Raw genomic sequence first — 27,921 nt, 5'->3', positions numbered from 1 at the left:
TTATAAGTAAAACTTTCATGTTAGTTTAATATGTAGAATAACAAACTATATCTAAAAGTGACAGCCACTTTCAATTATTTGTAATTTGACCCACACATTAAATGGGGATTGTGAGTTATTGACAGAAAACAATGTGTTAAACAGCTTATTGTAAGTAGAACATCCACTATAAAGGTATTTTTTTGAATACTTGAAAGTGAGCATTTTTCAAGCAGACCAATAAATAAATTGCAGCTGGTAGTAAGACAGCAATTCATTCATAGAGGGACATTGTTAAAACTATCTCTTGGTGGATTATCATATACAAATCTAAACAATCGCAAACTAACACACATCAATAGACATACATAAAAACAATAAAAAAAAACAGTGTTTGGACGTTTATAGAGGGCCACCACACAGATATGAAAGTGGAGAAGTAGTTGATACTGTATCGCAGAACTACAAGAGGCACTTTAAAATAAAAGGGAAAAGAAAAAAAGAACATAGATGCTCAACAATGTACTTCATGTTTATTTAACAAGTAGCGTTAAGATGCAGACCTTTAGTCTTTATAATGGCCATAAAAAGATAATGGATACACACACAATTTAGCTTTCAAACAACTTCTTGAAAGCGCTGCTTATTTCCTGGATCATGTCAGAGGTGGTGGTTGATCTGCTGTGTTTGTGGAAGGCCTGGCGATTACATTGCCTTGTCAGAGACGTAGCACCGAATGCAGCTACCAGCGAGGGATTCATGCTGAAAAAAAAAGAGAAACATTTACAATTAGAGTGGCCATATTTTCTTTTACAAATCTCTATTTTGATTTTGAGGTCTACTAGAATAGGTTAAATGCTTTTTTTCACATATTTGACATTGCAGCACCTCGCTTCCCAGTCTGTCAGTAACACCGTTTAGTTCCTGTCTCTATGAAGCCCAGTGTGTGTGTTCTGATTAGTCAACTGGGCCATTGTGTTGTGATTGGTCAACCGCATCAAGTGTGTTTTGGAAGTATCATGCCCTTTACCATAACCGTGAGTTTCAACACACGCAACTCAACCAAATTTTTTGGGTGGGAATTATTTAAAAGAAGAATATTGTCACGTTTCCAGTCGAAAACTAAAGACTACAACAGTGTTTACTGATATTAGAGAATAACTCCCTTTGGATTGACTTTGTTACATTTTCAACATTTCTTCAGTGTGTAATGCTGCAGTTTGAGCATGAAAAAAGTACAAAGCATAATTGGTCCTCTTTAAACTCAGAGTGATATTCAATGACGCATCAAATAACTACTGAAGACGGAGCACTCTACCCTTTAGTGGCATCTGGAGGTGAGCTGAACGCCCAATGAGCGAAAACTCCTAAGGAACCAGACAGCAGATCTCCCTGTCCTCCGCAGCGCCGCCCACTGCCCTCTTGACTACAGGTCAGGACTGAAAGTATGTAGAAACACAACACATAAGAGAAAGAAAATGGTGCATTGGAACCTTATAAAGTCTAAATATTTCAAGAAAGCCACTTACTGTTCTTTCCATCAGTAATAATGTCCTCTTCCCCCTTTAAAACCATGGTCAGATTGCCCAAGGCGATGGTCAGTTGTTGAGCACTTCTCTTGTGGTCAGTGCTGTCCAGAGGTTCATGATGCTGAAATCAAAGTTTAATTTAGCATGTACACTGCAACTGTTTGAATTAGGTGTCTGTAAAAGCCCAGATATACTCTGGGTGAAGTTCTTTTTCGCCTAAAGGAGAACTCCGGCACAAAATGAACCTTTGGTCTAATTACACATTGTTACCTAGTCAACCGTTATCTGAGATTTGTTTTCATGATTATCGAATGTAAATAGTTTTATCTCTAAAAACAGTTTAGCCTATAAAGCTAGTATAACGCTAGTATATTGGGCATAGTGTAATGACAAATAAAAATCGCTTGTTAATACCACTAACAAGGCTGAAAATAGACCCACACTAACACGGTAGCATAATGAGGGTCCCTACCTTCAAACCGAAGCATTGAGAACTTTGTCAGTGTCCAGACAGTTTAATAAGAAGATATTTTAAACATACAGTCAACTTCGCGTATACAGGCAGGAGCCATCTTTGAAATACAGTCTTTACCAGTCGATCTACGAATGCCGATCCAAGTGCGCTGGTGAGAATGTGAACGAGCTATAAGTTGTGATAAGGTGAGTGCGAACAGCAGGCTTGGATCGGCGTTCGTAGATCGACTGGTAAAGACTGTATTTCAAAGATGGCTCCTGTCTGTATACGCGAAGTTGACTGTATGTTTAAAATATCTTCTTATTAAACTGTCTGGACACTGACAAAGTTCTCAATGCTTCGGTTTGAAGGTAGGGACCCTCATTATGCTACCGTGTTAGTGTGGGTCTATTTTCAGCCTTGTTATTGGTATTAACAAGCGATTTTTATTTGTCATTACACTATGCCCAATATACTAGCGTTATACTAGCTTTATAGGCTAAACTGTTTTTAGAGATAAAACTATTTACATTCGATAATCATGAAAACAAATCTCAGATAACGGTTGACTAGGTAACAATGTGTAATTAGACCAAAGGTTCATTTTGCGCCGGAGTTCTCCTTTAAGGGTAAAAAGAAGATTTAAATGCATGACCCGTGATAATACTGTTAGTGAACAACCCGATGCCACCCACACAGTTTAGAGGAATATGAAAATATGTGCTGCACACGTGGCTTTCAACAATAAATTAAATAGGGATGCTAACGATTAATCGATGATTGATTCAATTTCAATTGATAAAACGTGCAAGGTCAAGGTCAACCGCGAAACACGTAAAGCAGCTGAGGAAAGATGAAGCGAGCGCGCCGGAGGTTATGTGTGGGGTCATTTTATGTTTAAAGGCTAGAGTAACACCTTTATGACTATACGTTTGCATTCGCAGAATTTTGTTGTGTGTAAATGTAAGTTGTAATATGGTGTTTATTTTGCGTAGGCCTATATGTATCCGATTTATCCTCGGTTGCGAATTAATGGTGTATAAAGCACGCCGGCGATCATCTTCAGCGCATGCAGCTCACACAGCAATGCATGACTAACAACAACTATGACTGGAACTGTCATATTACATAACATTAAAAAGAGAAAAATATAGTAATAAAACATTGTTAAATCCACTATAATAATAATAAATTTTTTTTGAGGCGCCTTTCTTGGCACTCAAGGACACCGTACAGAAATGCAAGACATTAAAAGCAGCAAAGCCAAAACAATAGAACATTAAAACAAGATAAAAGCAAAATCACATGTGGTAGGCAGTTTTAAACAGATGCGTTTTGAGTTGTGATTTAAAATGAGAGAATTAATCGATGTTTCTAAGGTGAGGTGGTAAAGAGTTCCAGAGGCGGGGGGCAGAGCGGCTGAATGCTCTGCTCCCCATTGTGGTGAGACGAGCAGGGGGGACAGACAGGTGTATGGAGGAAGAGGATCTAAGGGAGCGGGTGGAAGTTGGACCGTGCAGGAGATCAGATAGGTATAATGGGGCAAGGTTGTGGATGGCCTTGAATGTGAACAGAAGGATTTTGAATTGGATACGGGACAGGACCGGGAGCCAGTGAAGCTGTTGGAGAACAGGAGTGATGTGGTGGAAGGAGGGTGTTCGGGTTATGATGCGGGCAGCTGAATTCTGGACCAGTTGAAGTTTATGGAGGTATTTGTGAGGGAGGCCGAAAAGCAGAGAGTTGCAATAGTCCAAACGGGAGGTGACTAGACTGTGAACAAGAATGGCGGCAGTGTGGGGGGTAAGGGAGGGGCGAAGGCGATTGATATTACGTAGATGGAAATAGGCAGACCGGGTAATGTTATTGATATGGGACTGAAAGGATAAAGTGCCGTCGAGGATGACTCCCAGACTCTTAACCTGGGGGGAGGGTGAGACGGAGGAATTGTCAATAATGAGAGAAAAGCTGTCAGTTTTGGATAAAGTGGATTTACTTCCAATGAGAAGGATCTCAGTTTTATCACTGTTTAATTTGAGGAAATTATTTGTAAACCAGGTTTTTATTTCCGAGACACAGTCAGTGAGTGAGGTAGGGGGGAGAGAGGACGATGGCTTGGTCGAGAGGTAGAGCTGGGTGTCATCGGCATAGCAGTGGAATTGAATATTAAATTTGCGGAAGATATTGCCCAGGGGAAGGAGATAAATGATGAAAAGTAAGGGCCCCAGGACAGAGCCCTGGGGCACACCTGAAGTGACAGGGGAGGGAGAGGATTTAAAAGACTTAAGTCTTTTAGATATTAGATATTCTAGATATTCTGAATAGCACATAACATTCGTATCATTTTGTGCACATATAATTTGTAATATTATGTTTACTTTGTATATTATATCAGATTAATCTCAAATAGGATGCGTTACGTTGAGTTAAATAACCCGCTAGCAAAGGGCTTCAGTTTACCAGTGTTCATTCAGCGCATGCAGTTCAAACAGCAATGCACGACTAATAATAGCTATGATTGCGACTGTCATATTACATCACGTTTTATTACAATTTTGTTCTCTTTATAATGTTAATTCATCGGGTTTAGTTGCAGTGTTGTTCCAGGAAGAGCGCATCCACAACAGGAGTTACACATTCTGACTAGCAAGCATCTGAGGCAGCGCTGGTGACACATTGTACTAGTCGTTATATTTCATTATTAAACAATTTAATTAAATGATCAATCACACCGACTCATTTTACAATCCTACTAGCCCTTTATTTAAACTAAAAACCCTTTTTAATCATTTGGTGAGGAACATTCCAGTCACATTTATACAATAGATTACTTTAAAGGGTTAGTTCACCCAAAAATGAAAATTCTGTCAGTAATTACTCACCCTCATGTTGTTCCAACCCCGTAAGACTTACGTTCATCTTCGGAACACAAATTAAGATATTTTTTATTAAATCTGAGAGCTGGATCACGTACAACCTAGAAGCTTTGCGTAGACACTACGTGAACTCACTCGATGCCCACAGGGAAGGAAATGAATAGTTGAATAAAGTCGTTATTTTTGTTTGTTTTTTTTGCCCAAAAAAAGTATTCTCGTCGCTTGATAAACTTAAGATTGAGCCACTGTAGTCACTCGGACTATTTTAACGATGTCTTTCATAACTTTTGGGCCGGCCAGTTTCGATCCCCTAAGAAGCCTATGGAGGAGGGATCCAGCTCTCAGAATTAATCAAAAATATCTTAATTTGTGTTCCGAAGATGAACGAAAGTCTTATGGGGTTGGAACAACATGAGGGTGAGTAATTACTGACAGAATTTTCATTTTTGGGTGAACTAACCCTTTAAAGTAAGCAGGACAAAAACACAGTGTTGCTTTTAATTGGAATTGCAACTTCATATTCTACTACAATATTTGTATTTTCAATATTTGTTTTTACACTTGTGAAGCACTTTGAAACGCATTTCGATATATGAAAAGTGCTACACAAATAAACGTTTATTATTATAATTATGAAGTGGCTCTCCGGTGTGTTCGTGTTTTTACTCGCGGATGTCTGACTGAACAGAAGAAATGGACCACAGACCATTTCTACATCAACGTCGGCAGAGCCACACCTGCCTATTACAATGATAGTTCGAAGGCGTTTACCAGCAAGAGCGAACTTTTCCGGAAGATTCGTTTTGGCAAACTGTTTCAAACTCCAGAAACAAACTATAACAATATTCATTTCGGCCTGATTTTGTTTGAAATGACATCATTGCAGTTTCTTTGATCTGGCGTGAAGTTTATATGGGCCTTTATGATTCTCTATTTCAATGTTCTAGGACAGGTTCTTAAAGTCCCCATGAATTCAAAATTGACCATACTTACTTTGTTTGCCTAAATTGATAGTTTTGTGGTAAACAATTCATCCATGCAAGTCAATCCACACAAAAAAATTTTTTGGCTTCAAAATCTTTAATCAAAATCTGAAATTTCCCCTCCCCTCTGCATTGGAGGACCTTCCCTGATGACGTAGGTTTGACGGTTTGGGTGTCTGCTTAACATCCGTAATCACGCCCCTCCAACTGACAGTAGACAGGCTGAATGAAAACACCTACTTTTCTAGATCCAATCAGGTGCTAGTTGGAAAAAAAGCCACTCCCACTATTTTGCCTCATTTAGTATTCCGTTTCTCTCGGAAATACGTCAAAACACTGGAGAAAAGTCGTTTGCAACTTCCGGTTCACGGGGACTTTAACCTTTTTGGATTCAGCCTTCGTCCAAGACAATATTCGAAGGCCCTCCTATCTAAGCTGATATGTGCCTCTGGTACTGCTTTTGTAATTTAAATAAATAAACTAAATCAAAAAATATAATGTCAGTTTAATGTTGTATATTGTTATTTTTGGTTTCTTTTAGTATTTTAATTAGGATAGTGTTAATGCAACAACATTTAAATAATTGTAAGTCCCATCTGAGATACCAGATTCAAACAGAGCCTTAGATATTACATATAAATAGAACTTGTGCAGCTACATAGAATGTTTTAGCACGTCCAAAACTCACCATGGCCTCGTACAGACGAGTAAACTCCATAAAGTTGGGTGTGAGGATTCCTCTCTGATATCCTTGAATGACTGATGGTTCTTTTGCCACTAACCAAAGGCCATCCTGTATAAGAAAATTAAATCAAATAAAAACACTTTAGTTTACAAAATTGACTATTTTATTCAGCATTTAGATTTAGATCATGCAATATGCATTAATACTGTAATATTTAAAAGCTATGACGGAGCTATTATCTCTGACCCAGTTCACTGAATCTATTGGCAACATGCCCAGTAATGAAAGCTTATTGATCAGTGAAGTGACGTTAAGGCCAAGTATGGTAACCCATACTCTGAATTTGTCCTCTGCATTTAACCTATGTAAGTTAGTGCACTTTAGGAGCAGTGAGTAGTAAACACACACACTGCAAACCATGACTAACCCGTGTGATTGGGGTAAGGTGACACCTCGGTCATTTCCTGCTGGTATTGAGAGTCGTACCCGCGACCTTCTGGTTGCAAGTCCGACTCTCGAACCATTAGGCCACGACTGCCAGTGTCAGTTAAACAGTACTCACAGCATCAATGATGATTGGTATTCCTCGGAGTTTTGACCTCTCAATAATCTCCTAAAAAGAAACATGAGCCAAACATAAATTAAACCAACATGAACACAAATGTGAAAATACATAATGTTAGCAAGCTCTCTAGAAATAAAATTTTCAAAATCTTAATTTACACAAGCAGTTAAAAGTGCGCGCACTCCTGGTTTGTGTATCATCGACCGTTCAGTTATTCCATTAAATCTGTCAAACGAAATGCTGGTGTTTCATGGAGGAATGCGTGATAAATGGAAAAATGGCTTTTTTCGTTTTGTTTAACAAATGGAAAACAAGATTTTGGATAGATATCCCCCTATTTTTTTGTGGTTCATGGCTTCAATATTTAATTTGCGAAGGTGGCACAGTAACGCCCCTTTTATCTGACTGGTCAAATCGCATCATCTTCAGTACAGCATTAACTCATAAACGGTCGGCACAGCACTGCCAATGTTTTTACACTTTAATAAAATATTGTCGCACACGGTTAACTGCGCTTGCCATTTTAGGCAGAAATGTGTTTCTGGGCACATAATTAGACCTGCTGTGGTCTACACAGCCTATTGTATATTACTTGTTCAGCCTATTCTTTTTATATTTAATAAAATGTTATGATATCAACACAAGTTCCATTAATGAATACAATGAAAATAGTTCTGTGACTTTGGACAAAAGTGAAATGTTTGGTTTGCGTGTTTCTGTATGGGAATTTGGGCAACAATTCTACATCGCTACATTATCACGACTGTGTGTGTGTGTGTGTGTGTGTGTGTGTGTGTGAGACTGATGAATAAATCATTGTGAAGATGATGTCCCACAACTGCACTGAATTCGTTTTTCATAGGTGCATTTAAGTATTTCAAATTAATATTGATTTTACTATTTCACAATCATATTATTGCCTATTGTTGTAATGTTTTCGCATTTATTTTACAATTAAAAAGTAGGCTACGGTCAGAGATTCATTAGAAATATAATATTTAAAAAGTCTATAAAAGTTTTTTTTTTTTTTTTTTTTTAGTGGTAAAGCTTTAGCAAGAGGGACGGTTTCTGCAGGTATCTTAAAATTAAATGTTATACTTTTTAATGCCATTTTTATTTTTTATTTTAATGCCATACATGACTAACCACAGATATATATATATTTTTTTTTAAAGTTTTTTTTTAAGTTTTTAAATAGACATGTCCCAAATTCTGAATTTCAACCATTCAGTTTGACAATGATGCAATGATGAATCTAGATCACTCTGAACTGAATTAGAAATGGCTCATGAGGCAGCTAAAAAAGTCAATTTATTTGGAGAAATTTCTAAATTTCTCATTCTATCAGCCTGGACAATGAAGAAAAAAACTCTGAAACTCTGAACTTTTAAAGGCTGAAACTGAATGTGAGTCCATCAAATGTTTGCCTAAATTTTACAGTATTATAGGACATAGCCTACATTATATTAAGTGGGCTCCTTAAATTTTAGGTTTGATAATATTAAATTTCATCTCACAAGCTCAAACAGGATAGTATAAATTGGCGCTGGATCAATTGCGCAGCAGCGTGTATCTCTTGTATGGTTTCACACGTTAAAAAAAAACAGACATTTGCATGTAGGTTCTGAATTAATGATTTGGTGAGATTGGAAATGTTTTCATTCCTATTAAAACTTTTGTACCTAAATAAATTAGCCGGGCTCCGATCAATGCCTACTCCTTTTAGATTGGAGATTACTGTAATGGTAGTAGCTACTTATACCCAAGCGGTTTACTTTTAACCAATGAGGAAACTATTGCATTTATCAATAGCACATGGAAAAACAGTTAGGATCTACTTCAAAAACATAATTAATGTTATTACATAAAAAATAATAAACAACCCTCCGTATCAGCATGGGCTTATTAGCCTATACCAGTGGTATTCAAATGGCGGACAGCCAATTCAAACCCTGCACCCCCAGTATCTTTTCTCATTCCCAAGGCCTTCTATGTGGCATACACGTAGGCGTCTAAATGTAAAATAAAAAAAATATCTGATCTAACCTTTTTATAATATTCATATCCAGATGGGAGAAACATTCACTCTCTTTGGTAAATATTGGTAAAACAAATCTTAGAGATCACATCTTTTATGAGTATTTTGAGTGTTTAGGATTTTTTTCTTTCACAAAGTACGACGGCTGCTCTGATGGAAATGTTTAGAGTAAGAGGCATTTAAGGTTTAAAGGGTTAGTTCACCCAAAAATATAAATTATTCCATAATTTACTCCATCCTAGGTGTATATGACTTTCTTCGTTCAGCCAAACGGAGTTATGTTAAAAAATATCCTGACTCTTCCAAGTTTTATAATGGGAGTGAATAGTAACTGAATTTTTGAAGCCCAAAAAAGCACATCCATCTATCATAAAAGTAATCCACACGGCTCCGGAGGGTTAATAAAGGCCTTCTGAAGCAAAGCGATGCGTTTTTGTAAGAAAAATATCCATAGAAATATCCATATCCATACCTTTAATATGGATTGCTATAATCTATAATCACTATAAAGCAGTGGTCTCAAACTCGCGGCCCTGATATTTTGTGGCCCCCTACTTGACATTAAAGTTTAATGTTAGTGCGGCCCGTCGTTGCGTGTGCCGCGTTTTAAAAAAAAATATATTTTTTAAACCCTTTTGGGCTACCATAGATAGTCTCATGACAGCTTACGGTGGGTTTGTTGTCAATAGTTGTCATAGACAACCGCGAAGTACAAACTTACTGCGCCTGGAAAAAATGAGCGTGTCGCTTATGAGCGCGCTTCCCGCGCGCCTACATTTGAAATAACGAACTTGAGCAAGCAAAATATGTGAGCGCGATATGTGAACATGCCACGAGCTACTGGTAGCTCGCGAGCGACGTGTTGGAGACCCCTGCTCTAAAACAATGTGAGAATAATCATTTTGAGCTTGTAATATGTGTCCAGCAGGTTGATAAGAAGGTTTGCTTTGATTTGTGCAAAGTCAGTAATTTGCCTGAGACACTATACATGTGTAGAAATAATTAAATAAGGCTGAATTCACATTTAGCACCCAAAAACGCGTAGAAAACGCTAGGCGCGCCGCGTTCTCCTTTTTCCAAAGCGCTAGGGCGGTTGCGCTCCGTAGGCGTCTGTCGTTGCTAAGCTACGGTGCGCTTGCGGCATTCTGAAAAGTTGAGATGTTTTTATCTCGATGCGGCGCGCACGCGCTTGGAAAAAACGAGCGCGTCGCACCACGACCGCGTCGCTTCCATTATGAGCGCGCATTCCGCGCACCTACATTTGAAATAACGAACTTGAGCGCGCAAAAGACGCGATATGTGAACAGGCCCTAAGACAGGCAGACATGACTGCAAATATTTGTATTTCAAAAGCAATAATCGTTTTTCTAAGTATGATAAAAGGAAATGTGCCTTCCAAAAAACATCCAATAGCATTAATGTGTTGTATAAAGAAAATAAAAAGGACATAAGCAAATATAAGTATCACAAATATGTATTATAAGGAAAAGAAAAAGAATGTTTGTAAAATGAAGTATCACAAAGATTTTGTGTATAAGGAAAATGAACTTCAACTGTCAGAAGGACAGCTCATGAAGATTGAATCAGTTGTGCTCCTTTTTTGGAATACTTGAATACTATTTTTTGTGGAATACTTGATGTGGCCCAGCCTGACCCAGACTCTACCTCCAGCGGCCCCCAGTTAAGTTGAGTTTGAGACCCCTGCTATAAAGTATAAATCACTGGCTTCTGGTAAAGGCCGTATGCAAATCTTGTTCTGGCCGAACAGTGACCTCTGACCCGACGCATGATGTAGGAGTAGCGTAAGCTTAGGTGAGAATAGACGCCTCTCGCAGTTCAAACAAATAAGGCTGGTCAATAAACTCAAGCTCCTCTGACATTTCTCTTTAAAAATTCTCATTTTAGGCTTCAAATTTGTGACTGGCGTTTTGTTTTGCTCTATCCTCTGCCCTTCCGCGTTCATCAATACATCATGCGTCGGGTCAGAGGTCCCTCTTCAGCCGGAACTAGACTCGCATACGGCCATTATTAAGTTATAAATATGTATATTTTTCATACAAAAACGGATCACTTATGGCTCGTTTCCACTGAGCGCTACGGTACAGTACAGTATGGTTCGGGTCGGTAAACCATGATCCGGCTAGCGTTTCCACCGCCAACAGTACCCTTACTTGATAGGCGTGGTGTTTGCCGGAAAGCAGCAATTGACGTAATTTTCGCGCAAAGAAGAAAGCGACATAGTAAACAACAATGGATGACATACAGCAGATCTTGGTCTTGCTTCTCGGCATGTTTGTCACAAGACGACAAGCGCCGACATTAGGCGTTTCTCAATACCAAGTACGCAAAGTTTGGACTTGCCAAGACCGACTCAGTATACAAATATACAAATTCAGCGCTCAAATATATGAAACTTCACTTAGCCCTCAGCCAAAACGATTGGCCACGGAAAGAATTATAGAATCACGAGACCAAAGATCGCCCGTTAGGTCTACACAAGACGAATTGTTTAACCACTACAGAGACGTCAGAGTCAGCGGCAAACATCAGAACGACTAGCCGAGGAAAGGCTGTTCCAGGCGAGGAACATGATCGCCTGGAATGGATCTCATAACCTGGATCAAATTATCATAAATCTTTATAAATAAACCACAGATTTGAGCTTTAAACAACTACATTCTCGCCTGAAAAACTCTTAAAACTACATTTCGTGACACAATAACAGTAGTATTATATTTCAACTGTATATAAAAAAAAAAATTGGCGCTTCTAATCTTGTCATTCCCCTTGCAGCACGCGCAAGTGACGATACTCTGTCAACCAATCAACGTTCTGCAGTGAGTCTAGCTCCACCCTTAAAGGGATACTCCACTTTTTTTGGAAATATTTTACAACTCCCCCAGAGTTAAACTGTTGAGTTTTACCGTTTTTGAATCCATTCAGCCGATCTCCGGTTCTGGCGGTACCACTTTTAGCATAGCTTAGCATACATCATTGAAGTGGACAAGCCCATTAGCATTTCTAAAAAAAAAATTACCAAGGAGTTTCGATATTTTTTCTATTTAAAACTTGACTCTTCTGTAGTTACATCGTGCACTAAGACCGACGGAAAATGTAAATTTGCGATTTTCTAGGCTGATATGGCTAGGAACTATACTCTCATTCCTGCGTAATAATCAAGAAACTTTACTGCCGTACCATGAGTGCAGCAGGCGTAATGATATGACGCAGCGCCTGGGTTAATAAAGGGCTTCTGAAGCTAATGGCTCGTTTCCACTTAGCGGAACGATACGGTACAGTACGGTACGCAATTATTTGCGTTTCCACTGTCAAAAGTTGTGAATGGTACCAAAATGCCGAACCGTACCACTTTTTGGGTACCCTTCCGTTGGGGTACCTACTAGCACAGTGGTACGGTACGGTTCGGTATTTTGGTACCATTCACAACTTTTGACAGTGGAAACGCAAATAATTGCGTACCGTACTGTACCGTATCGTTCCGCTAAGTGGAAACGAGCCATTAGCTTCAGAAGGCCTTTATTAACCCCCTGGAGTCGGGTGGACTACTTTTATGATGGATGGATATGCTTTTTTGGGCTTAAAAAAAATATTTGTTTAATATAACTCTGATTTTTGCTTAAAGGCGAGTACATTTTCATTTCTGGGTGAACTAACCCTTTACCCATGTCTAAATTTGTGATCGATACTACATAATAGATTCAGAAAGAAATTGACCTTTTAAAATGAAATGCTTTTAGTGTTGCATATTAGTATTGACTACATTACCACAAGACATGTTCATAAAGCATCATTTCTCTTGCCTTTGCATTCTTCAGAAGCATATCCTCCCTCCCCAGACCTGGTCCCACAACCAGACTGTGAAGCCTGGGCAGCCATTTTTCAATCTCCTCCACAGCATTGGGACTGTCTCTGGAGAAACACACAGCCAGGAGCGAAACAGCACCACATAAGAACCGTCATACAAAATTTTCTCACGATATGACATTGACAATAAATAAAAAAATGTTTTAGCCTGCATGATACACAGAATCAATTCACTGGTAATCAAAGTTCCTGCTCACAGCACTGGATGAACGATGAGTTCAGGACTGTAGGACTTGATGACCGGAGCTGCATCTTTGGTGCAGAACACATGAGACAGATCGGCTCCCTGGAAACAGAAAGGAAGAGTAGAAAGTTAATGACTAGTGATTTAATTGATAAATAAGTGACGAAGTGATCGATAAATGAGTCGATCTGGAAATGCAACCACTTAAGGATTTTGGAGACAATTTACTGTGCATCTCCCTAAACCAGGGAAAAGTACTTACTACTTTCAAAGCCGAAATAGCTGCAAAGAAAGGTGCTCCTGTGTACCTAACAAGAAAAATACAAAGACTTAAGTTTCACCAAGCAAAAATACATACAGAGAGGTTAAAACAGCTTGCTAAGTACTATAACTCACATCACATAGCACCTTATAATACTATTTGCGGCAGAGAATGACTTGATGGTATGTGGTTGAAAGTGAAAAAGTGAGTTAGGTGCAAGCTCTAGAAATTAGACAGTCTAAACATACCAACATTGGGAAAAGAGAAAATGTAAGATGGGATGAAATTGTAAAATTGTAATACAATAGGTTGATTAATACAATATGTGATCGTTTAGCTGACCATGAATTAACAAACCATTGAAGCGCCATTACAGCAGCTTACCAAGTAATTTGTTAAGTGTATAGCCCTGAGAAAGAGCTGTGCGTCACTTACTCTTGACATCCTCCGATGATCCCAATGCGCCCATCCTGACCCTTGTGTTTTTTGGATGTCAATGGAGGAATTGTCTTTCTTACAAGAGGAATGACACTGTCCATTCCTCCCGTGCCCAGAGAGAAAGAGCGCTCTATGACTGAAGGAAGAACACAGTAACAATCAATCAATAATAAACAAATAACAATCTTTAGTTTCATTACAAACCAGAGCTGCTTTGTTCAGTTCCATGCACTGGGACTATACTAGTTGACAGAGATACAGTCATCTTAGCTGGTTTGTTAAAATGACTGTTTAACAGAACTTGTTTACCTAAAATGAAAATTCTGTCATTATTTATTCATCATTTATTTATCTTATTTTAAACCATGTTGTTTTTCAACGAAACACAAAAAAGATATTAAGAATGATGCACGATATATCGGCCACCATATAGCTATTGGGACATATATTTTCATTTTTAATGTTATCGCTAGCAGCCCGATAAGAAAATATGACCGATATATTAAAGCTCAGAAATAATGTATTATTTCCTTCAGCTGAGACACTTCAGATGCGCACTGTTCAACATGATGGTTTTGAATTGCTTGAAATATGATTGGAATCACTTAAAAAAGGGAAAATACAGTAAAGTTCATATAGGCTACATAAAATTATAATGAGAATGATGGCTTTTAATTGTGAGACTTTTGTTTTTGTAATCAGGCTCTCAAAAATTATTACAAAATTTGGATTTAGATTTATCGGCCAATATATCGGTTATCAGCTTTAAAATATAAAGAATTATCGGTATCGGCCAAAATTTTCCTATCGGTGCATCCCTAATAAAACCAGTCCATACAGCTTGTACTTTCAGAGTCTTCTGAAACCACTTGAACTTTAGGCTTTTATTCACTGAAAATCTTCCCTTCTGCTGTAGCTCATATTTCTGTATTTTACATACTCAACCCACAGGTTCACTTATGATAAACTTGAAAACCAACGCCGTTTTAGCACCAATGACATCAAACCTACCACTATTTTTTTAATTCTGAGCTTGAACCCAAATTATATTTCAGAGCTTGAGTGGTGAGGAGGATTATCAGTGAACGATGACTAAAATATATGTTCCACATAAAGCTATAATATTGCTTTAGAAGACTTGGAATATAGCTGTATGGACCACTTTTATGATGTTTTTGGGAGCCTTTTCAGTCACAATGTAGCATCATCAATGTATGGAAAATATGTCCATTGTGTTCCAAAAGAAAAACCGAGCCGAATTTTTCTTGTTTTTTGGGGGGGGGGTTTAAGTCTTTTTTTGGAAAAATAAACGTTTCTAATTATTCTGCTTTCAATATTAAAAAGGGTAAAAAAAAACACTTGAACAATGCGAACAAACTAAAAAACAACAACAGAATTTCCATCTTTGGATGAACTACCTTTTCATTTTATTTTAGCATTAAAGCATTGGATAAAATGACGGTTTTTGATTTCATATTTGGCAATTCAAAGTAAATGGCAACTCTAGACGAACATTTAGCTTCACCCTCTTCCATGAGCAGACCTGGGCCAGCTGGTTGGCTGTGGCTGGCAAACTCGTTCAAGGCAGACGGATGGTTACGATTCCCAAAAGAGGGACGCATGAGTGGTACGGTGGGGTTAGTCTGGGGTATACAAGAGGGCTGCGGAGTGGCAGGCTGCACAGGAGAGGATGTGCTAATGCCAGCGAAAATCTGGCCCAACATCTGCAGCATCTGCAACTCTCTGGAATGTTCCTCCTCCCTGCGCTTATCCTCAGCCTGAAGACGCTGCTCCTCGAGCCGGTAGAAGTTGTCTTCTGCTTCCATGCTCTGCTCCAAGAACTTCTCCATCAGCTTCTCCAGCGACATGTTCGCGAATCGCTTCTTGCTTCTCCGTGGCCTGCTCGACGAGGATGCGGGCGGGTTGGTCTTTGTCAGGCTGCTCTGTTTGGTTGGAAATGAACCTTCGAAAGAAAAAGATACAGATATTAACATGCACATACATAGAGCAAACCAGGCCGATTGGGCTAAAGATGGCAGATCATTGCTTTCTGACTGATCAGAATAAGTTGACATACTCATGCCTCCTACTGTCACCGGAATGGGGCAGGATGGATACTCAGTTTTGACTGTATGCTCCATAAAAGAGCATTCACCACTGCCATCCATGTGAGCCTCCTGCAAGAGTTCAGTACTCTCAGCATCTTCATCCATCGTTTCATCTCCCCCAACGGCAATACTATCAATATCCTGCCTCTCTACTAACGGTCTATTGCTCAATATCCTCTCCATCTCGTCGTAGAACTTGCACATCTTGTGGTACTGCCCATTTTTCCTGGATCCCTCCTTCGCTTGGAAATACTGCCTCTTTAAGCTCTTAACCCGTATTCTGCATTGGTCTGGTGTCCTATCGAAGCCCAGTTCGCACAAACGGTTCGCGACGTCTCTGTAAACGTGGCTATTCCTAAAGTTTCCGTCCAGCGCCGTCTGCACATCGTGCTCACCCCAGATATTCAACAGCGCTCTGGTCTCCATGTCCGACCACAGGAAACCGCGCGTTGCATTCACTAGCATGATGGTCGAAGCAACCGAGCACGGATGCAACTCGGTTTCGCATCGAACAGGCGGCGGCGATATCTAGGCCTTGCTTTGACGACGTCTCATGCAGTTTCCGAGCGCATAGCGACAAAGGCCTCGCCGAGATTAACTGAGCTGGTTTATGCAAAGCTGCTTAGAACTTCGCCAGTGTTTACCGCGCCAACAACAGTAAGAACGTCACCACAACGTTGTGTACTACGTCATCGCAATCGTGCGCTCCACGCCACGGCTCAGTGGCGAAAGACGTAAAATAGCTTTGAGAATGTTTCCAAGAATACTTTTAAGAAAACACTTTCACTCTGCATGTTCAACTTATCGTGTTCAGTGTTTGAAAAGTGAGTAAAGCTTAATAAACAAAATAAACTAATACAATAAAGTGTGGTTCAAAACTTACAGGGTGAGGATATGCGATTCAGTTTAAACCGGACAATAAGCTGAAGAATCTTAAATGAATAAAACATTAATGAAAAACAAACAAACATTTGTGACATGTGAACTCCTTCGGAACATACTCAAATCATACATAAATCACCAGGCTTTGCATAAACTCGTGGAGTTCACTCAAAACGTTGATGCTTTCATTTATAATGAAAATGCATTCAATTAAAAATAGATCGGAAGCATTTGGACTCCACTACTAAGTGGCACTTTCCTTTGGCATTTACCTTTATCATACAGCAACACTGCTACAATCGCAATGGTTACAGTTATCACGCCGAGAAGTGAGCATTTACGTCCATGCATTCCGTCCTCCTCAACCTACTCATAGTTTGGGAAAGCAACCAACGATAAACTCCGATCTTACCAATTGCCAGAATTAGTGGCTGTTCAGAGAAAATGAAGGTGGCACGTTTGAGCAGATTCATCAAGTTCACGGGTAAACAAACACTGTTCAGGTAGAGAGTGGGCGCTGTGGAGCTTTGTACAGGGATTAGATGCAGTATCCAGTCAGATAACAGGAACAAAGTTCAATATTTGTTCTAATTAATGAATCTGTGATCGGACTTCTCTCGATCAGATAGACACAGATTGTCCTCCCTCTACAATCGTCAGACTTCCGCTGACGCTCTGCTTTTGTCGCTTATGCGTGATGACATAAGCGAAATTCAGTCCACATGTGACATGAAATACACCCAAAACAATGCCACTCACTGTAGCGACGACTGTTTACAATGATATTAAAACTGCAAAAACAGCGATATTTATTTAGCGCCGCCTTAACTGTTTTACTTCCTGTGACGTTGGCACTGAAGTTAAATTTGCTCCGCCCCCCACTGTTAAGCTGGAAAGAACTCTGACTCATGTAGGCGAATCGGTTCTTATGAACAGCCATTTTCAAAGAACCAATTACAAAAGTGATTCAATTGATTTATTTAAAGGGATAGTTTACTCAAAAATTAAAATACTGTCATTTATTACTCACCCTCATGACGACTTTCGTTCATCTTCAGAACACTAACGAAGATAATTTTGATGAAATCTGAGAGCTTTCTGTCCCAGACAGCTACACAACTATCACTTTGATGCTTCAAAAAGTCCATAAAGAGATCGTAAAACTAATCCATATGAATTGAGCGGTTTAGTCGATTAACCAATGAGGTTCATTCTCGTGTGTTATGCAGCACATTTGAGCTTTGGCAAGAACCAATAATGTTAATTCTTGTGTTACGCAGCACTTTGTGCTTCAGCAAGAACCAATTAGGTTAATTCTCGTGTTACGCAGCACATTTGTGCTTCAGCAAGAACCAATTAGGTTAATTCTCGTGTTAAGCAGCACGTTTGAGCTTCCACAAGAACCAATGAGTTTCATTCTTGTGTTACACATGCACATTTGAGCTTCATTAAGAACCAATGAGTTTCATTCTCATGTGTTACCATGCAGCATGTTTGAGCTTCCACAAAATGTTTGTTCTTGTTCGTCATGCAGATTTGGTTGAGCTTCTGTTTATGTTCACTGATCAATGTTTATGTGAATAAAAGCCCTTAATTAAATCTGTTCATCATACAAAGCGATCGAGTCTCTTCAGAAAATTTGGATTAACCGCTCAATTGAAATGGATTAGTTTTATGTCAAAGTGGTAGTTGCGTAGGCTGTCAACGGAGGGACAGAATCTCTCAGATTTGATCAAAAAGATCTTCATTTGTGTTCAGAAGATGAACGAAAGTTTTACGAGTGGACGACATGAGGGTGAGTAATTAATGACAGAATTTTTCAATGAACAATCCCTTTAAGCCAGGATGTCATCACATGGTCCCTTGATCCAAGCATATGCTCTAAAATGTTAGCAATATCATTTGATGATTTCATTCTTTGTATATTTATTTTATTTAGTTGTATTTTTATTTTCCTTAGAACTGTCCTGTACCACCTATTGTTGTAAAAAAAAAAATGCTCAAACATTTTCAAATAAAGATAATGTAGACATATGATTACATTGTATCAATTAGACATTGACATAGACATATTGATTATGTTTGTATTAATTAGCGCATTCTGCATTTTCATGTGTCCCAGTTTATGTTACAGGCATCATTACAATTATAAAAACACAATTAGCATTTGCATTAAACAATAACAAAACTTCATTTAAATAGGGAGCTGGTTTTTAGCACGAAAAGCACTCGGACTGATTCAATCAGATTCTTGAACGAATCTTGACTCAAAAGAATGATTCGCTGACGAATCGGACAGCCCAGCATTACCGCTGAACACAACTTGAAAGTTCTTTAGTTAGAAAATCGGCGTCGTTACTAATTTTCTGTCAAATCTTTTTTTTTTATTTTGTTTATTTTCTGACTTAACCCACACAAATGGGATTTATTTCGCCAAGCTTTGTACGGAGGACGTAATAAGATCATGCACTTTAAAACGCATGGTTCGAAAGCCCGTCCTCTGGATTGTTTATGTAGAGGTTTTACCTGTAAGAGTTGAGTGTGCATGAGTGGCATGTGTTTGGAGACATGCCTCAAGCCTCAAGGACCAAGAAACCCGACGTGAAAGTCGTCATTCTGGGGGACATGAACGTAGGAAAGACTTCTCTCCTCCACAGATACACGGAGAGGAAATTTAAGGACACTATAAGCACCGTCGGAGGGGCGTTCTTCCTCAAACAGTGGGGACCCTACAACATATCCATATGGGACACTGCAGGTTGGCTACTTCTACTCTTTTTTTTTAGGAAAACAGAGCCCAAAATATATAAACACGTTATCACAGTGTGTTTCGCAAAAGCTGGATGTCTTTTAAAAGAATACCAACCAAGTCAGCTGAACTTTTAACTAAATAAACACAGTCTTATGTCAGATGATAGTTATTTCAATAATATCTTGTTTTGTTACTATGTTTTTTATGAGTTTCTGCTTTATTTGTTGGCATTTGTTACATCCTGATTTAAGAGCTCAGAAATGCTTTCTCACAGTGATGGTAATTGGCCTTTTTTTCGTAAATGTCAGCACTTTTTGTTCCTCATTCAGATAACTGGCCCTGTCATGCGTGAAGTTCATACTTGACCTACTTCAAAATTTACAGGAAAAAAAATATATATATATTTGGCCTATTTTATTTATATTTAGAATGTCATATGGAGACCGTGTTTTTTTTTTACTTCTGCATATTTTATCTGATTTGTATGTAAATGAGTAAATGCCTAAATGCCTTGGTCAATGTTTGAAAACTTCACCCATTAAAGGCACTTTTTAACTCTTTTGTTTAGTGTAAAATAATAACATTCTTAAGGTCTAAACAGACGACATATTATCATTGTATATGGATATAATCTATCTATCTATCTATCTATCTATCTATCTATCTATCTATCTATCTATCTATCTATCTATCTATCTATCTATCTATCTAATGTAGAAAGTAGCCTATGTCATTTCCTGTGGAATTTTATTTTGTTCAGATGACAGATGACCCCGTGTACTGCTGTTTGGTCTCTTATCTGACAAAAAGTCACATGCTTGTGTTGTGTGCTAGTCAGATGTGTGTGTGTGTGTGTGTGTGTGTGTGTGTGTGTGTGTGTGTGTGTGTGTGTGTGTGTGTGTGTGTGTGTGTGTGTGTGTGTGTGTGTGTGTGGAAACTAAAGGTTTTACTGGTCACACAGTTGTTTCTCAGGGGTGGGGATCTAGGAGGGAGGAACGAAAGACATTCACCATCAAGTTATGAAGCTGTACATTTCTCAGTTTTTCCTAAATGTGGGAGTGTGGCTCTATTTGTGTTTAATGGAAAAAAATAACCTGGATTTCCAGGAATGTAAAGCATGCAGATCATCATATGAGCAAATTGACAGTTTGTCATATATTTTTATTATTATTTAATTTTCATGTTCCAAGACTTTAACCCCGTAAAGCCCTCTAAATTACCTGCATGATCAAAACATTGCTTCTGCCCTCTGACTGATCTGATCTGATCTCATTTTTACAAAGTAAAAGCCCTTTTAGTATATTTAGAAAAAAAAAAATTGTCAGGTCATTGTTACTCCTATATTTTGTTGGGAGATATAGAGTGGCAACTGATATTTATATGCATTTTATCTAAGTAGTCTATGGAAGTTTGTTACTGCCACAGAATACAAAATAAAAAAGGTATTGCAACTTTTATCTCACAATTCTAACTTTTTTTTCCCACAATTGCAAGTTTACATCTCACAATTCTGACTTTGTTTATGTAAAAAATGTAATTTAACGTGTAAAACACGTGATGACGTCAAACTTTAGCGCTTCAGTAATTTTTTTTAATTATTAACACATTAACAGCTCATTAACACATTTTACCCTTATCATTAGTTCATCTGGTGATGGTAGTAATAGTATATATGGCTTACTTTCTCTGTATTACCTCACCATGTCTGAGTGGATATTGTTGGTGCTTCTGAAGCTCATACAGCAGAGCACAATGCCAAGTTCATGCGTTTGAATTCAGGGAAAGTATGGACTAATAAATTGTACACCATGTATATACTGTAAATCCCAATGTTAAGTGTATTCATTTTTATGACATCTCGATGTTGTGTAAGCTTATTTCACTGGGGAAGGAGTTTTTAGTTGTTAAAGTTACAGTATGTACAAATTTATGTACGAACTTGGGATGGTCCAATTGATCAGCCGCAGATCATTATCAGCCGATAACCACATTCGATGGCTGCGTCTGAAATCGCATACTCTCTTGAGTAGGTACTTGTTTTCAATAAGTAATTACTTCATAACCGCAAAAAAAAAAGCATGTTCTATAAGGTATGAATGTGTGTAGTATGAATTTAATCTGGACGTAGTACATTCACCATGTTGTCATTATCATGTGACCTACCCAGCCTCAGTTATGTCGCTTCACTGCAAGTCATAAATCCTCTCCCGTGGCATCATGGGATAGTAAGGTGTCCATCATATGCACACTTCAGAATCTCACTGAAAGAAATAAGTCATCCTGCTACTTTTAGCTTACTCTTTTATGAGTACAGTGAATTCGGACATAGGCTACTTATTTTGCCGAACACTGTTTTTTTGCCTACTATATTGTAGGGAAGTATACGATTTTGAATGCAGCCTATGATTCGATCGGCATAACATAGTCACTAAATTTGGCCAATCTCACAAACCTATACCAATTTGATGACATCAAACACGCGATGACGTCATACTTTTTTTAAAATTACATTTCAAGAAACATACAAAAAACATTTAACAACCAACAGACATGGGGGATACATAACAGAGCTTTCATAGACATTTTCAGAAGAAAATCTTTTGGTCATCTCTGTGTCTAGGTGGCTGAGGCAGCTCCTCCTCCTCACACTCTTTCTCACACACATACACACACTCACACACACACACACACACAGAGCAGACAGCGTGTGTGATTACCTGCGTCTGTCCTTCATCAGGTCAAGTCATATATTTGTGAAAAAATCAGTTTGCCATCAGTTGTCAGAAGATGAAAGCGATATCTTTGTTGAAGTATCCTTTCAACGTTTAAGGGGATTTTCCATCCGTCAACGCTGTTCAATGCATTGAATCAATGTGAAGCTTCAGCGTTACCCAGGTGACGTGTTACACAACGATTGAGCCTTGTAAAGTGGTGCTCAAAGTTAAATTAATTTCAACACCTTGTTTCATCCGCATTTTTAAGCGTATTATTGAATGAACTCCATCACTTTCTTTGCCCGCCTCTGGATGAAGATACGGAGCCAGGGCTGGCACCAAGGGGAGGCATTCATGGGCCATTCTCCCTCTCCCAAAAAATAAAAACGAGTTACTGTTTAAAGTCTTCTAGGCTCTTTGATAAGCCGAAGCATCTTAATATGGATAGTGTTTTGTGGAAACTCTGTTTTTAAAGGCCTATTAACATGTTCATTGTAAAATGAATATTTGTTGTGCTTGTTTATTTGATTGTCAATTAAAATAAAATAGGCCTACAACATTACTGTAAATAATATAACCAAGGCAACATCTGTGGTATTACTTTATCAGAAAAAAAAAAGGTTAGCCGTGACAGTCAACGGAGAGCTTACATATCACTTAAATAAAGCTTGAATGATCGGGATCAGTACTGGCCGATCATGATAACAAAAAAATCAGTGGTCGCATCGGCTGCAAAAATCCTGATCGGATCATCCCTACGATGAACATTTGATCTCAAATAGGAATTAATTAGAATGAATTTCTTATGATTTTAACTTTGAACTTGATTTGGTGGCATGCAAGTATTTGAAAAATTAAAATGAGCCATGCTTATTATAAGTATTAGACGTTTAATTTTCATTAGAGGTCTATAATTTTACACATTTTGCTGCATGAAATGCATAAGAATAAGGAACAAAGCTCTCTCTCACATCCTTCAGACACAGACAGTAGAAGCCAAGTTGGTTGAAGACCACTACATATTTTTACAACAATAAGCTCTTGTATTTCTGCTGTTACAGCTCTCAGTATGATGACTGACAACCTTTGGCTTTCTTTTTTTATAGGAGAAAGTGAAAAGAGAAAGTGATAAGTTTACCCCCATCCGTAACTTTTTATTTCTTTAACTAAGTAGATTTGGCCCCTTAGAACTATTCAGGCTACTTGTGTTTAATTCTGTTGACCTTTGTACCGTTGAATCCTCATCAGTAGGGTTGTAAAACGTACAACATTTTCTAACTGTAACGGTAATGCACAAACTTTGTATACAGCAGGCAGGTTGTATTTAATGTTTAATATGTTTTACTTTGTAAGTCTCAAATATACACCATATTTAGTTCAACTCAAACCAATGTCCTGAAAACTGTTACCTAACCGTTACCTTTGTGTTGTTGTGACTGATGAAACATTTCCATTTTTGAGAACAAATGATCTAGTTGTGGCCAAATACATTTTACACTCGAATGGATTTCATTGAATATATTGACAAAAGTATTAGGACACCTGACCATTACACCAACAGTGACTGTAATGATGTCACATTCTAAATACATAGACATTAATATGGAGTTGGCTGCCCCTTTTCAGCTATAACAGCTTCCACTCTTCTGGGAAGGGTTTCCACAAGATCTTAGATTGTTTCTGTGGGAATGTTTGCCCATTCATCCAGTATAGCATTTGTGTGGTCAGGCACTGAGGTTGGACAAGAAGGCCTGGCTCACAATCTCCGTTCCAGTTAAACCCAACGATGTTCGATGGGGTTGAGGTCAGGGCCAGTCAAGTTCTTCCACACAAATCTCATCCAAACCATGTATTTATAGACCCTGGTTTGTGCACTAGGGCACAGTCATGCTGGAATAGAAAAGGGCCTTTCCGAAACTGTTCCCACAAAGTTTGAAGCATAGCATGGTCCAATAAGTCTTGGTGTGCTGAAGCATTGAGATTTCCCTTCACTGGAAGTAAGGCACATAGCCTGAAAAACAGCCCCACACCATTATCCCTCCTCCACCAAATTTGACAGTTGGCACAATGCAGTCAGACAGGTCATGTTCAACTGGTTTCTGCCAAACCCAATTTCGCCCATCAGACTTCAAAATACAGAAGCGTGATTCGTCACTCCACAGAACCTGTTTCCACTGCTCCAGTCCAGTGGCGGCATGCTTTACTCCACTCCATCCGACTGCTTGGCATTGTACTTGGTGATGTGAGGCGTGCGTGCTGCTGCCCAGCCATGGAAACCCATTCCGTGAAGCTCCCGCCCCACAGTTTTTGTGCTGATATTAATGCCAGAGTTTGGAACTCTTCAGCGATGGAATCAGCAGAGCGTAGGCGAGTTTTACGCACCATGCTCCTCAGCACTCGGTGAACCGCTCAGTGACTTAATGTGGTCTTGTGTTTCATGGCTGAGTTCCTAAATGCTTACACGTTTTTGATAATACCACTTTCAGTTGACCTTGGAATATCTAGCAAGGATCAAAATTTCATGAACTGACTTAAGGTGTGTTCACACTTGTAGTTTGGTTCGCTTGGTTTGTTTGGTCCGGAGTCCGAACCTAACACTGAACCTAAAGATACCAAACCTAAAGGCATAGGGTTATGTTCACAACCTGATTGGTCGGCTTTTATTATGTATATTTCGATACGCAACTGACAGAACATCCAAAACAATGCTGTGTGCTAGGTCGGATAAATGCACTCGTTGTATGTGCGTAGCCTACATATGATGGTATTCCCGACCAGCTGCGAACTCGCGAAGAGCTTATAAATGTGTAAAGGAGTCAAAACAGTGGCAGGAATCCCTCTGTCACACACACAAACATAGATCTGCTGCTAGGGGTCGCGGTTCTGATGCCTGTACTGAAATGTGATGGGCAATATTGTGACTATGATGAGAAAAAAACAGGTATGCTTGAGCATTGTCCTTTTTAGAGACGCATCTTGTGACATCATGTCCCTTTTTTGGTCTGTGTTGCATTCATATATCATTCGAACCGCACCAGAGTTCATTTGGAAGCGGGGCGAGACCCATCTTTTCAGCGATCTTGGTCCACTTGTTTGGTGCGTACCAGGGCAGCGTTCACACTTATTCAAATGAACCGCACTAACTGAGCAATCGCACCAGGGTTCGTTTTAATCGAACCAAACTGGCCAAGTGTGAACACACCCTTATTGTAAAGGTGGCATCCTATCACAGTACCATGCTAGAAATCACAGAGCTCCTCTGAATTACCTTTTTTTTTTTTCATAAATGTTTTTAAATGAAAACTTCCTTCCTAGGTGCTTGATTTTATACACCCGGCCAATGGGTCTGTTTGAAACACCTGATTAAGTGTGTCAGTGTCCCAATACTATAATATAATTTTTTTTGTCTTAGAAAAGTAATGTACAAGTATTCCGTTTAAATTGTACTCAAGTAAAGTGCAAATTCTCCAAATGAATACTGATTGTCACATTCGGTGCTGTGCAGGTCGAGAGCAGTTCCATGGCCTGGGCTCCATGTACTGCCGTGGCGCGGCTGCAGTCATTCTCACCTATGACGTTACCAACTGGCAGAGCCTGGCAGAGCTGGAGAACCGCTTCCTGTCCCTGACCGACACCGCCAACACTGACTGCATATTCGCCATAGTGGGTAACAAAGCAGACCTTACGGACGCTCTAGCTCAAGGGCCAGACACAGAGAGCGAGCGAGCGGACGAAGCCCAGCCCGAGGTCACGTGTCCGACTCCTCCCGGCACTGCGCTCCAGCACAAACAGGTGAGCAGAGAGGACGCCGTCGCTCTGTACGCCCGCGTGCTGCGCTACAAAGGCCTGGAGGAGAAGGCCTGTCTGCCTGCCGAGACCGTGTGCTTTGAGACGAGTGCTAAAACGGGTTACAATGTGGACGTTTTGTTTGAAACCCTCTTCGATCTGGTTCTGCCCTCCATTCTGAAGAAACGGAGCGAAGGAGAGAGTTCCACTGTGGACCTGGAGACGCCAATGGAGGTGAAAAGGACTAAAGCAGGATGTTGTACCTAGAGCCAGGCAAACATAGGAGGCGTGAGGATTGTGGGATTGTGTTGTCAATCAGTGCCAAAGAAGGAATGGATATAAATCATACCGCCACTAACTTAAACTAGAGTTTATTTGAACTACTGCTATGTGCTGATTTTTTTATTTTACTCCAGAGCAGTATTAAAACAAACTTTTTTGGGGGGGAGGAATTAAAAGATAGAATAACTTGATCTTGCTGAATAGTCTTTGTTTTAATTTTGTGAAATAGGTTTTATTTTCTTTGTTGTTCTTTGCATTAATGGAACGGAATGGTCATGATCTCTGTGATTATTATTATTTTTTTGAAATTATTTCTACATTATATTTTGTAAAAATTCTATGAGCATTTTCTGATACTGCCTCACTAATTCTAATATGAGAAAAATAAAAATTCTTAAATCTTGGAATAAATGGGTTAATCTGTGTGGTTAGTGTGAGAAAGCTTCACGAAGTACACTGTCATTCAAAATGCTGGTAGTTATGCTGATTTGCTGCTCAAGAAACATTATAATCAATGTATAATCAAGAGTTGTGCTGCTTAATATTGTTGTAGAAACCATGATACATTTCTTTAGAATTTTTTGATGAATAGAAAGTTCAAAAGAATAGCATATGTTTGAAATAGACAGAAAGTGGTCTTCAATTACTTTTATTTTTACAAGAATTGATGTGGGCCCTATATAAGGTGCTTTATAAATGAATAAATAAATAAACTTCATACTTTCTAAAAGGTAGATCTTGTTCAGATATAATTAAAATGAGAGATGACACAAATGTAACAAACAAAAAGCATTTATTGTTGTTTTATTCAATAACACTATGATTCAAAATCAATGTCTTCAAATATTCCACATAATTACATTGAAAGTACAAAAAAAGAAAATATGCAAAAAAAAAAAAAAAAGCAGTGACATTCTAAATGCAAATATTCTGAATTATAATCTTATTTGGTTCTCTTTACTGGTATCACATACATGTTAGTGGTTTATGGGCTTCAGGGCAATAATACTTGTGCAATGTGCACTGAAAAGTCCAAAACTTTTAGGTGACATTGTTTACAGACTCAATGGAGAATATAGCCTGTTTGTGCATTTATGTGGAAGTGGGACAAAGATTGAACTACAGTCTTCTAATGACCTGACCATGTGTCATGTAAACATCAGTGAAATCAGTGCAATTGGTGTAACCAACAGAGGGTTCAAACAAACAAACCAGAATGAGCCTCTTGACTGGACAAAATTCTAGTAAAAAGCTTCAAGTCTCAAAGTTTATGACCTTTTATGAAATAAAATACCCAATGAATAGTGTGTGACAACATTAGATGATAAAGGGTTCATGCTAAAAAAATACATATCCAAGAGTGATGATTCGAAGCTGTTCATTACATAAACAAACACAAAGCAAAAATAATATACAGGCATCAGAAGATGGTGTTAGTGTAAGTCTTGTGAAATTATATTTATATAATGAATAAAAATAGCAGATAGCATTGTGTTTAAACGGCCTTGTGGTTAAGCATTGT

The 27,921-nt window shown here is 38.7% G+C and overlaps 2 protein-coding genes across 8 annotated transcripts; one reads left to right on the top strand and one right to left on the bottom strand.

The window, feature by feature from the left end:
- On the bottom strand, positions 1-19,520 carry naxd (NAD(P)HX dehydratase). 7 transcript variants are annotated; one of them, XM_056251812.1, is made up of 11 exons: positions 19,392-19,520; positions 15,389-15,838; positions 13,873-14,011; positions 13,438-13,483; positions 13,189-13,277; positions 12,928-13,036; positions 7,066-7,116; positions 6,507-6,611; positions 1,509-1,629; positions 1,298-1,418; positions 1-741 (listed from the first exon to the last, which is right to left on the bottom strand). In XM_056251812.1, exons 2-11 carry the CDS (start codon positions 15,741-15,743, stop codon positions 591-593), a joined length of 1,287 nt encoding a protein of 428 aa, XP_056107787.1. In that variant the 5' UTR covers positions 15,744-15,838; positions 19,392-19,520; the 3' UTR covers positions 1-590. The 7 variants fall into 7 exon arrangements, with proteins under 7 accessions (XP_056107787.1, XP_056107785.1, XP_056107786.1 ...); XM_056251810.1 differs by lacking the exon at positions 19,392-19,520 and adding an exon at positions 17,138-17,635; XM_056251811.1 differs by lacking the exon at positions 19,392-19,520 and adding an exon at positions 17,278-17,635.
- rab20 (RAB20, member RAS oncogene family) lies at positions 19,434-26,602 on the top strand. Its single transcript, XM_056251815.1, has 2 exons — positions 19,434-19,623; positions 25,837-26,602. The coding sequence occupies exons 1-2, from the start codon at positions 19,434-19,436 to the stop codon at positions 26,382-26,384; spliced, it is 738 nt and encodes a 245-aa protein (XP_056107790.1). The 3' UTR covers positions 26,385-26,602.
- The last annotated feature ends 1,319 nt before the right edge of the window (positions 26,603-27,921 follow it).

The sequence above is a fragment of the Rhinichthys klamathensis genome, unplaced genomic scaffold (genome assembly GCF_029890125.1).
Source record: "Rhinichthys klamathensis goyatoka isolate OS25496 unplaced genomic scaffold, OSU_Roscu_1.1 h1tg000090l_1, whole genome shotgun sequence".
NCBI classification, from domain to species: domain Eukaryota; kingdom Metazoa; phylum Chordata; class Actinopteri; order Cypriniformes; family Leuciscidae; genus Rhinichthys; species Rhinichthys klamathensis.
The sequence above is the reverse complement of the archived record's forward strand: the minus strand, read 5'-3'. Positions and strand labels throughout refer to the sequence as shown.